General features: G+C 37.1%; 1 protein-coding gene across 2 annotated transcripts; it reads right to left on the minus strand.

The window, feature by feature from the left end:
* Positions 1-692: 692 nt before the first annotated feature.
* xpnpep1 (X-prolyl aminopeptidase (aminopeptidase P) 1, soluble) lies at positions 693-12,388 on the minus strand. Of its 2 annotated transcripts, none has more exons than XM_066693163.1 (20): positions 12,306-12,388; positions 10,129-10,253; positions 9,261-9,324; positions 8,535-8,639; positions 8,131-8,223; positions 7,837-7,980; positions 7,530-7,625; positions 7,014-7,095; positions 6,610-6,820; positions 6,030-6,119; positions 5,875-5,925; positions 5,574-5,632; positions 4,122-4,199; positions 3,754-3,825; positions 3,198-3,258; positions 2,893-2,962; positions 1,949-2,122; positions 1,707-1,783; positions 1,497-1,595; positions 693-1,025 (listed from the first exon to the last, which is right to left on the minus strand). In XM_066693163.1, the coding sequence occupies exons 2-20, from the start codon at positions 10,243-10,245 to the stop codon at positions 906-908; spliced, it is 1,863 nt and encodes a 620-aa protein (XP_066549260.1). In that variant the 5' UTR covers positions 10,246-10,253; positions 12,306-12,388; the 3' UTR covers positions 693-905. The 2 variants fall into 2 exon arrangements, with proteins under 2 accessions (XP_066549260.1, XP_066549259.1); XM_066693162.1 differs by lacking the exon at positions 12,306-12,388 and adding an exon at positions 11,128-11,220.

Here is a 12,388-nt window from a genome sequence, read left to right on the forward strand (position 1 = left end):
TGAGAGAATGGAGCAGAAAAAACATTTATCTCGAGGCAGCACCACCTGGGGCAGAGAAGAATGTGTAATCCTTTCCCCTTGAGCTAAGACATCTCCAGACATTAGTCCATGATCTGCACATAGATCCTGCAGGGCCTTGGGCTTAGTATGCAGTGGTTTCTAACTCAGGGGCATTTTATCCAACTCCGTATTCAATATACAGTTGAAGCTGTTTTTCTTCTCCTTCTCACCCCTCATACTCAAATGGGATTTAATTATTTAGTGTTTTAAGGGCACTTTCACACCTTGTCCACTTACACATGAGTCCTGCTTCACTTGCAAACAAACTTGTTTGTTTCACTTCAGAAAAAAAATATTACACTTGAATTTCTTTTAATGTGACTTCAATATAATTTGTGTAGCTACATTTGTAGCTTTGTGCGGAACAGAATTCTGTTGGTTTCACACTGTTTTTCCAAACACACTTGGTTCTCTTGCATATTTTACATGCTGTGGTCTTGTCTATATTCCAGAGTTAAACATTTCACTGCTGTCAAATGCAGCGTTTAAAAATATATTTTAAATATTTATATAAAGCTGTAATTATGCTACAGAATCTGACTGTTTTTGGTGTGAATCAAATTAAACAGAGGTGTTACAAAGCATCAGAATGTACTCATGTATTCTAGATGAATCACTATGGAGATTTGTCATGTTTTCTTAATTTCATTTATTAAAATTGTTGACATGTAATTCTCTTCATGTATTTTATAAAATAAGAAATGTGTGCAGCATACAGACAACACTAGATTGAGATTAAGAAATTCTTCATCATTATGAAAAAGGGTCTTTTTGCTGAGCATCTTCCTCTGCAATTGGTTTACTTCGTTAAATAACCTTTGGGGAGTCCATTCCAAAAGGTGCTCTCAGGCAATTGGCTGAGTTTCTCGGAACAGCCAATCAAGGGCCTCCTTCCGCCCCTGCCTCTCAAGCTCCGCCCCTACCACCTCTCGACACATCCTGTGGTACTCGTTCAGCCAATCCCGCTGCAGCAAACAAGGAGAGCAATGTTACCAAGTGATATGACTACAGGCTCATGGAAAACACACACAGAGTTCCCAACTGTTGCTCAGTCAGTGGGTCACTTGTGCAAAACCATTTCATATAGAAGGATATTACAGTTTACACATAATTGTACTTACTACAGCAGATATATACCTCAAGATTCATTCTCACAGAAGATATGCAAGAATGCATTCAAGTGTCTTATGCTGAAGGAAGATTATTTTATTGTTTTGTCTTTGTTTGCTGGTGAATTCTCACCTCAAAACTATCCTGCTTGCTTTGACAATTAACACTTGACCATTGAAGATCATAAACATTAACATGAACAGCAGAGAGAACAAAATCGACCCTCATCCTGATTTCCACTAGGGAGAGGTTTCAATGGAAACAGCGGCAGATTTTCATCCGATCTGCATGCACATATTCATTCTGGGTGCGTGAAAAGGTCTTACCTCTTTCTGGGTAAGCATGTCCACATTTATCATTTTGAGTTGAATGGGAACAAGAGTGATGGGGTCAAAGGTCAGGCTGCCTCTGTTCCTGTAGTTGTACTAAGGGATGGAGAAAAGACATTTAAAGAAATTCCTGGGAATAGAAACTTTGCTTTCATTCGTGCTAAAATGAAGCTGCCCAAATGAGCAGGTGTAACAGCAGTTTCTTACCTTAGGTTTGGCAGGAACCACAAGTACAACATTTTCAATTCGAAGGCCGAAAGATCCATCTTCATAATAGCCGGGCTCTGTGAAATACATTTTACGAGATGTTTATGAGATTAAAAAAAAAAAAAAAAAAAAAATCTATCATACAACCATGAGCCAAAGTCTTGTTAAAGCTAAACCATGATATATGATGTTATTTCACAGTTCTTAAATCTACAACGTATGTTCGTAACAAGTATGCTCACCATCACTGACGATCATTCCAGCTTCAAGAGGCTCATCAGCGAAGGTCTTATAGCTGATTCCACAGGGTCCCTCGTGGACATTGAGGAAACACCCGACCCCATGACCAGTGCCATGAAGGTAATCCAGCCCCGACTCCCACAGTGCTGAGCGGGCAAAAGAATCTAGCAGGTGGCCTATACAAACAAGCAAACAAGCACAGATCTTAGTCTTAGTATTTGGCGATTCTTAAAGGGAAGAGCATAACTGATTTCAGAGGCTTTTCGTATCTGAAAACCTTCCTAGTCTGTAATAATGTGAAGTTCAGAGGTACGTCACCTGGAAGGGGGATGGGAGTAAGTATTCCTGGTTTCTGGTAATTATTTCTCAAGCTGTTTATAATTGTTTAAAGCCACATATTTAGGAAAGTTAATCTAGTCATTTAAAATAAAGAAAAGGTGGGGATAGCGAGCTTCACATTCAACTGATTGACAGGACATCAAAAAAATAATAAAAATGTTGACAGCAATTTGTAGCAGCGGTTTCGGGGTATATTTGTCACCCCCATCACACTTTTCTAACTGATTTATGTTGTGTTATGAGAAAAACAAAATCAAGATTGTATTGATTGCTAGCTCCGACACCTGCGTGTGTTCTTTGCAACTGAGTTACTTCACTGCTTCTCGCCAACATAACAGATGTTCAAGTAAGTGTTTTTAATTGCAGAAGAGTTGACCAGAGACGCACAATAAAAGTTACAGCAGTCTTATTAAATTTCCAAGGTAATGTATTGCTTCTTTTTATTTTTTTAAGTTTTTGCAAAGTTAAGCAAAGAAAAAAATGCATAGATACAATTTCCTTTAATAACAATAGACTAAACCTTCAGCTAAGGTTTCCTGTCGACAAATCAAATGTCCCCTGTGACTCCTTTCCAATACTTCACAGTTTCGCGTTTCCAAACTCATACCTCTGGTTCCATTGGGAAAAACGGCTGCGCTCACGGCAATGTGTCCCTTCAGAACATAGGTGAAGCATTCCTGTACAGATACATTTAGTTTCACAGTCATTTCACAGAACTGTAACCTTCAAGGTGAATTCAATGTTAACATGTGATCTAGTTAGAAGGAATGGGAAAAGAAAAAAGCCTGACCTATGACTATATCATGTTTTATGGCGAACAGTCATGTCCTTCTATAATTGCGATTTAAAATTAATGATGTATTTAATAGCTATGCTTACAAGAAAATGGCATGCTACGTTAGAACAGAATACCTTTTCATAAGCCGAAGGAGTCCCAAAGTGCATTGTTCGGGTCACGTCTGTAGTTCCATCTCTATAAATGGAAAAATATAATAAGACAATCGAAACAAACCAAGCATCAGAGAGCACAAAGTGATTGAGTCACTTCAGTGAAAGGCTGGGAATTTCCTGATAAAAAACTATTACCATAACCAATTGACTAGCAAGCCTAGCCTAAAGAATGCACAGTTATTGTCTCAGCTAATTTTGGTATTTTTTCTCAATTTGACCATTCCTACAGTATGGCAGTTGGGGGGAAATCAGATATGCATGCAATCTATACAGAGTCTCTCTTCATAAAGACACAAGGGCTGAAAACACTGCATCTCAAACGGAAAGAGCATTTTTGGCATTTACTGCACAGTCCATTTCCAACGTACAGAACATTAGGCAATTGTTGTAGGGGAGCAGAAGCGAGTGGCACATTCAATGCAGCTTTGTTTGTGTGTAAAACAATACTCTGGCATAGGAATATTCTTATTGTGTGCACACCAACTGCCAAAAAAAAAGGAAATGAAGAGGCACCTACTTGAATTGAGCACCAGAGTCTATGAGATACACCTCATTCAGGGAAAGAGTTCTGTTGGTTTCTGGGAGTGGCCTGTGGAATGACAACAGTTCATTACACAAAAGAATGACAAACCACAAGGAAATCCAGTCTGCAATGTAATCTGTACTTGATAAGTTATAATAAACGGAGTGACGCAAGCTATAAAGTATCATTAGACTCCCAATTCCTCTTTATTCCACAATGCTGCACATAAATCACTATGTAACCCTCCAGAGAAACTCTACAGAAAAAGTGTCTTAAAACAAATGGTAAGACATTAAAAAGCAAATAAAGAGTGGTTTCAGTAAAGTGCCTATGACTGCTTTTCATTTAATTTCTGCTCTTACTTGTAGTGAATGATAGCAGCGTTGGGTCCCACACTTGAAATTGTTGGAAAACTCAAGCCGACAAAATCTTTCTGTTGACTGGAAGAAAAAAACAAAACAAAAAACACAATAGGCGCATTATTGACTTCACAACATTTCAATTCATTCATTTTATATAGGAATAACCTGCATTTCTAGACTCTCTGTGTATAAGTGAATACATTTTGCTTTCGTCTTGAAGAAAGTTTTCTATCGCTCCTTGTTTTATGTTTTCAAAGCTATTAAATATATGCAGGCTACTTATTAATGTATTGTTAACTAATATAAAATCATAAAATTATTGTCTAAGCATCCTTCAGTGATCACTTTGTACAACTGTGCTACGCAAGTAACCACTTAAAATTTCAAATTATTATGCTTTTTTCCCCTCTCATCAGTCCATTACAATTGACATTTTTTTTAAAGGTGTTCTTTAAAGCAATTAGATAATATTAAGTCAGAAACTGAACAGAATAAATCAAAAATTGGTCCACAAATGGACTGCACACAAGGCATAAACAGTTGCTGTATCCTTTACAGAATAACAGAACAATTAATTGCAATTAAAATAATCTATAGATCTGAAAACGCAATCTACAGATACAGATATAAAAATTAATCTATTGGTATATATCAGATATCTACAGGGGCCCTAAAGGGACATGTTGTAAAATAAAAAATAGAAAGTTAAATCATGCAGTCGAGATTGCATTTCTTCCTGTAAGTGAGACTTTATGCAAAGTACAATGCTAATTGATATAAGTACTAGTTTACAAGGGCAATAATAGCAAATTAGCAGAATAGTAGAATTTAAATGCTGGAAGAATACTGGAATTTAAATTTAACTATGTAAACATTGGGAACATCACTACCCTGGATGCACCTACTACCTAAACTGAAGTTTGTTGCATACAGTTATGGCAAGATCATGCACAGGACTTATTATCTAAATAAAAAAATGAAATGTGTCGGCAGGAGATAATTCTTTGTATTATTTTTTAATGTAGCCCATGTCCTTTTAGGGGCTCCGTAGATATCCTTGTGCTTTATAATTCAGCCATGGTTGTATTAAAATGTGTGTCACTTCTGATACTGAAAAGTACCTTTCCTCTTATTGCTCATCAAAACTGACGTGGATTCCACAAGGTGGCAGTGGATCCATAACAATAATGGCGTTCCAAACTAATGCATAGAAAATCAGTTTTGCATCAATCTTGATGGCATCTCACCCCTTAAAAAAACAGCAATAAAAAGTTTGTGAAGGAATGTCTTCTTCCCAATTTCAAGTGTCCAATTCTCCAAAACTTCACCAATGTCAGAAAGCATTTGTGGGGGCAGGGTAACATGGTGTATGACATTGCCTGTAACTCTTTAAAAGATATTTATCAGCCAGCTCCAGTTAGGAAATGATTAAAGGCTTTAATCAGAACCTACCTGCGGAGTTCTTCAGCTTTGTCAGCAGCTGATATTTCTGTCACTGTGCCCTTTGGAATCTGTAAAAGTAACAGTGGAAGATAATTTGTGCAGTGTAGGGTGGAGAGAGACAGAAAAAAAAAACTAGAAAGGACAAGTGCTTAGTCACTGCATTTGGCCAAGCAACAATCTCTCCATATCTCCTGCCTTTCTGATAGGATTTATGAAAAACAACACTGATATCATATAAAAAAATATTTCTGTAGTATAATTGATTTCCAGCTGTTCTAAAACAATATATACAGTAAACTAAAATGCTTACCTCCTTCTCCAGCCATACAAAAAGCTCACAAAGTGCAACAGCATCTTTGATCTAAAAAGATTTTAAAAAGATAAAATTGAATTATTTTACACTTGAAGTACAACTGTAAACAGAGCATCTCGTTTTCATTTTTAACGGCTAAATCATATACTTACATGGGCCATTTTCATTCCTTTTATTTCAGTCTCATTCTTAACAGCTTTGGCGAGGCACAATGGAGTGTATGGAATAGGAGATCTGTGTGTCTGGAGTTGGGAAGAGTTAAAGGTCATTTAAAGTCATTTTTTCAACGAGAAGTAAAACATGACATAACATTTTTTGAACCAAGTAGACAATTACATTGTTTTGTATTCTTTATTATAGTTCAGGTGAAATCAAGAGAGACTGGGATCTTGTGCAGCACTTTTAATTGCCGAATATGCCAAGCATTGCAGTAAAACCACATCCAAAAGGCATCACAAATGACATTTAAAGGAATTGAGGGCAAAAGTGACAAACAATACTGCAATATACATTATGTGAGGGGCCATACAATTCAGATGCATCAAGAATAAAACTGGACTGCACTGTGATCCCAATATATTGTTCATGCCAAGAATGAATATTCAACGAGGGAAGACAAGAAGTGTAGTTAAAAACAATACCAGATATGCAAATCAATGTGAATTTACAGTTTTAAAATGGGTTAATTTGTTTCAAAATCAATCAAAGCGGGCAGATGACAGGGGCACACACCTTTGGAATGACATCAGTCAGGGCCCAGCTGGCTTTGTCGCTGATCCACACCTTTTCTTTGTGGCCCAGACTAGCACAGAGGGCCTGCAGCTCGGGAAATATAGACTCATAGGCGAAGATCTGGACACTCAGTTCAGCCTTACCAGGGGTGTCCAGCTGCAGGTGGTCCCTAACAGCCAGGTCTGCAATTCGTCTATGATCAATGAACAGCCTGAGAAGAGAGCAGAGGACTGAATTTAGTGTAATTCACTGTGTGGGGACATGGAGCAGCCGCACAGAGCCACCAATACATTGGGAACGGATGCATATGAAGGTTATGGAAGATCACCCTTCCAAACGAATTTATATACTTACTAATTTGTATTTTTATTCATTTATTATTTCCACAAGGACATACACTTTACCTTATAGAGCTCTTTCCAACAACCGCGTAAGCAAAGAAGACTGGATTATACTCGATGTCAGACCCACGAAGGTTGAAGAGCCCTGAAATGAGAAAATTCAAATGCTACGCGTTCTCGCGAGACATCATACTTTGGGAATATCTTCTAATTGTTACCGCCTTGTAATCAAAGACAACCATAATTAGAACATTTTTTCAATCCTGCCAGATAATCTACACGAAGGACTAATTAATATATGCCAAAGTGCTTGAAAGCTATTTTAGGATAGAATGAATTCAAACTAAATAATTTATGAAACCTTTAGGAGGCCATGAACTCCAGGACATTGGGGATATGAGTAGATAATAAATATAACTAAGTCTCCAGTGATTAAAGCATTTTGAATTAATCTAGACTGGTGGAAAAATAAAAAAGGGTAATTATCAATCATAGGTAAAACATTTGATTTTAAGTTTCAAATGGGACTCTTCAATGTCACATGTCTCTGCTTTTCCTACAAATGTTAAACATACTTACATGCAATTTCATCCAGAGCTGTGACAACAAACCAGGTGATTTTTCTTTCAGACATCTTTGCCCTTAGCGCTGTGATCTTATCCTGCCAGGACATACCTGTAGAGAAGCACACTGTTTTAGATTTATCATTCTCATTTTAAATTCCTTTGAAATTGCATTCCAGTGAGAGACAGGACATGCAGACTTTGAGTCAACTGAAATGAGAGAACGGTTATCAACATTTTGGATTCATGTTCATTTCCAAAAAGATCTGACATTTCCTCAGTCACTTCTAATTGGTATCATTTGTTTCCCGGACAAAACTCACCAGTGTAATTCAATGCCAAAGTGATTAGTGGAGAAACGGGTCTTGCGGGCCGATCAACCCAAATGGCATCAATGAGGTTGTCCTTAATTGGGACTAAGGAATGGCCAGCTCTGGTCAATGCCTTAGACATGATTTTCCACTGATCTGAAACAAATCATTCTGTTATAAGGCATCTGCACAGAGAAATTACATGAAATCTCCTCAGTTATCAAGCTGTGCTGGGGTTAACTGAACAGCTGTGCAAGAGCAGCACCCGAATGTGTACAAATAGTGCATCCCTTAACTGTAACTGACCTGCAGCAATGATCCAAGGATCAACGCCAACTCTGGAACCATCAGGAAGGACGCTAATCAGCCAGTCTTCCTGGGATGGGGTTTCTTTTAAACCTGCATGGGTATAACATCAAAGGTGATTGCATGAGCAGTAAAAGCAGTTATTGCATGGTAGCAACAATACTAATAAAAGAGCAAAAAAATTGATTGGCCTCAGTGAACTCCAGCAATATACAGCCATTTGTCCACACATTCAAGGTCAAAACAGAAATAACTTTTTTTTCCCCCACCATATAAACACTTATTATTGCTGCATCTTGACTCTGTACTTGATGAAGCAGTTATTGAAGATGGATGCATGCATTATTATTATTATCAATAATGATTTACTTATGGTTTAAGAATGCAAAGATGAAGATTCTTACCCATCTTCATTACAGTCCAGTTACTGTCCATCTGATTGCCAGCTTGTAAAAAGTAACGACCATCTGTCCACATGGCTGCGTGTTGTTCAGTGACAATTGCTGTGCCTGGAAAGAAAACAAACATATATATTCATACATGGATACATACATACATACATACATATGTAGCTAACCAGTGAAAACGCTACAATATATCTATATATATATATATATATATATATATATATATGCACAAACAAATACATGCAATCATGTTTTCAAAAAAAGATCCATAAAGATTTGTATTTGCAACTTGAGGACCTAAAATACCAATATATGAGAGCTAATAGGAGCTACTATGTAAATGGTCAGAAATCAGGTAGGTATAATTAACTAGAATTACTAACATATCTAAATGAAAATAATTTGAAAAGACCCTTAGATATCCTCTGGCTGCGGATGTTAATCCAGGAGATCTGAATGTGAACATTCTGTATGTATGCAGCAATTAACAGAAAAAATCCCATCCATACATGAACATTTCATATTAAGAGGATGTATACAATTGACCTACTCTCTTTTGTAGCAGTACAAATGTTTCCAGCATGGATATCACACTCCCATGATAATTATTACTACAGTATTGTTTTGTGTTTGCCATTCACAAACGATATCGTAGTATGGCTCCTCTGAAATATGGGCGAAATTGAGAACAGAACAGTGTACTCAGGGTTTTCAGTAATGTACCTGCAGAGCCATTAAATCCGCAGATAAATTCCCGTCTGCAGTCGCAGGGTGCAATGTACTCACTCTGAAAACAAAGTAAGGGAAGAGGGAAGAGGGAGATGGAGAGATCAGCTCTAATTAGTAGGTAGAAGAACAAGACAGCTACTGACAGCCTGATTAGCCATTTCCTTTCGCTGCAAAAACAAATAAGTAGATACAAGCAGATAAGTGAGTATTGTTCTTCTCATTAGTTTAAGGTCAGCAAGCTCTGTATTTGGAATATGCGCAGGGTTGCTCTAATCAAAGGTAGTTTGAAAAGAAAGAAGAAGGAAAAAAGCTCCTCTAGTAATTATTTTTTGTACTCTCAACATACGGTGGACAGAAAATCCCTTTTACTTCCCCTCATGCTTAATTAGTCCCTGGAATTGAAGGAGAGTATTGCAGATACACACACACACCTGTTTCTGTTGCTATCAGCTTGTCTTAATGATATAGAAAGAACCTTAATTAGAAATCCTCTTACCCCTAATCTTACAGAGTTTCCTGTGATTAACATGAAGGCGCTCACAACACTCGCACTGCGTGATTCTGTAAAAACTGTCGTGAGCGATAGAACAGACTCTCAAATCACAGGTACCCTGCCTGGCACTATGCATGGTGTTTATTTGGTTTGTTTCTTCTTTTTTTTTTTTTTAATTCTCATTAGAGCCAGATTTTTCACATTGTCTTTATTCCACACTCAGGAATACAGTTGAAAATCCACACCCGTGAAAACTCCGTGTGTTGGCCAACGGGAGTTTGCTTCCCACAACACTGATCACAGTACATAACAGCTGGTTTCAGCTCCAGATCTGATTAAGTGTCATGTTAATCAAAGAAACATATCTACCTGGTGAGCGTCTCCTGATGGCACGATGTAGGCCTGTATGGGCTCAGTAATGTACTTGCTGTTTCTCATTGCTTGTCTCAGCTGCCGAAGCAGCTCAGTGGAGATCCTGGGCGACATCTTTTCACCTGTTGAGATGGGAGACATTTAATCAACAAAGCACATTCTAATGCGGTTTCCTTTTCCTTCATCAGAAGGACTTCTGAACTCACAGGTGAATGGCAATTAACCAACTTCTCTGATAACCTTTTCATTTTTATTTCCCGCAGTATCGAGTGTTTCAAGTTTTACATCGCAGAATTAGTTTAAGGCAAATATGAGCAAATACTGTATCACCACATACCATACAAAACAAATAATGCCAATGTATTTTTGAGATGTCTGGGGATGGTTATGCATCATAAGAGAAAGTGATTTAGACTCACATTAAATAAAACAATTCACTGAAGTATTTCTTAAATGCTTTCAAAAGCCGTAGTTCCAAGATAAATGTATGACACATCTGCAAATGCATTATTTATTGAAGACAGAGTACGTGTACTATATACATCTTATTTAGGAACCATGAAATTAAAATGTGGATTTGTACACTACATTTTTTTCAAACACTCTCAAAAGTTTAAATTGTTTTCCATCCTTAGCATACTGAACAAATACTATTTTGCACCATTTTCAAGATGGAAAGATGCCACTTGGTCTAGCTGAAGATGTTTTAAATTTAAATCAATTTAAGTACTATTAATGAACTCCTTGCTTTTGTCAGAAAATAAAGAGCTACTGAGATCTAACAGTGAAATTCTTATGACATACAACCAAGATTAAACTTTCAAACATTCAATGCCCATTGCTAGATTAAACATTATTTCACATTTCTAGTTTTAAATTGAAATGTCTGAAGAGATACTGCCTTTTAAGATGAAAGATATTACATTTAAAAAATAATAATAATACACACAAAAAATCAAAGACTACCAAGAGAAGGATACATTTGAGTTACCGTACCTTGACTCATTTTCTTAGCTGAAGGCTTAGAAATCTGTCAGCCACTCTGAAGAAGGAAAGGGCTTTGTTCTGATCTTTACCCTCTAAGACGAAAGGTTTGATGCTAATCTAATATTCAGCATTTTTCTGTAGTTAAAGATTAACACTCTGGCACATCAACCAGCTGATATTGCTGAACTGATCTACTAGGAGTTCTTTCTTTTTAAGATTATTGACCAAACTTGTACATTCTCCAACCAAGGAGACTGTTAGATGTGAACTTGTGTCTTTGATATGCTTTTAGCGTGTTTTTTCCCCCCCAATTATTCCATGCATTATTGATTCCAAATAAACATCATGGCTAAGACTTGCTTAAGAAGAGTTGCCTGGGTAGTGTGTGTTTTTAACTGTATGTGAATGTTGTACTGTATTATTGCACTTTTGTATTGCTCATGTAACCTGTAAGCCCTTATTCAAGACGTCTGCCAAGAAATATGACAATAAACAATACAAAAGAAGGAAATTCAGCTGCAAAAGCACATAGCAGATCATTTAAAACTGGCATTTACAGTATCTCTATTTATTTTACAGCATTCTTCTTGACCTACTGTAACATGCAGCATAATAAAAAGTCCTCTCATTACTAAGAAACAAAACCATCAGGGAAGTTCCAGAAACACATTTCTACACCCTTCAGTTTATAGTTATTTTGTTTTTCAACGCCAAGGCTATGCAACCCATTACCATTTATAGCCTAATAATGAGTTTAAACATGACTTTAATCTTGCAGATGATTGCACATTGATATCAAGGAAGCTTGCGAAACATGCAATACCACTGATTGTTCCGTTTGAACCCAAGCAAGGAGTCAAGGCTGCTTACTAATCATTTACCAATTTAAACAAATCTGATCATCTTTTGGAATACCATGTTCCATATAATCTGCAAGTTATAAAGGGGTTATTACAGAGAACCAACACTGTTTCCAGCAGCATAAACTGGACATCTAATACAAAACAAATAGTGTGGGACATGACGTTCAACACTAGGTTTCCGGCGCCTGCTAACAACACACATTGCCAGCTGTAGGGGCTTGTTGTTTTTGGTTTTAAAATAGATTACACGAATAGTTTCCCACCTTAATCTATGTTGTTAAAGTCGCTGAACGATAAACCTTTAGTAAACTGCACAATGTGTACCTGCTTTTCTCCAGCTGTAATGCTTGAAACGCTGCTGTTGTGTATCAATTTGGGTATCTGGAAGCTGCCATTTCAACGATGAC

The sequence above is a fragment of the Amia ocellicauda genome, chromosome 20 (assembly GCF_036373705.1).
Source record: "Amia ocellicauda isolate fAmiCal2 chromosome 20, fAmiCal2.hap1, whole genome shotgun sequence".
Lineage (NCBI taxonomy): Eukaryota > Metazoa > Chordata > Actinopteri > Amiiformes > Amiidae > Amia > Amia ocellicauda.

Bases quoted from the DNA above. Each gene is read 5' to 3' on its own strand.
- xpnpep1 (XM_066693162.1), bottom strand. The intron at 7,626-7,836 runs GTGAGTTTTGTC...GCTTCTCTACAG, and splicing joins TTTGGCATTGAATTACACTG to GTATGTCCTGGCAGGATAAG. The intron at 6,120-6,609 runs GTGTGTGCCCCT...TCCCAACTCCAG, and splicing joins TGACTGATGTCATTCCAAAG to ACACACAGATCTCCTATTCC.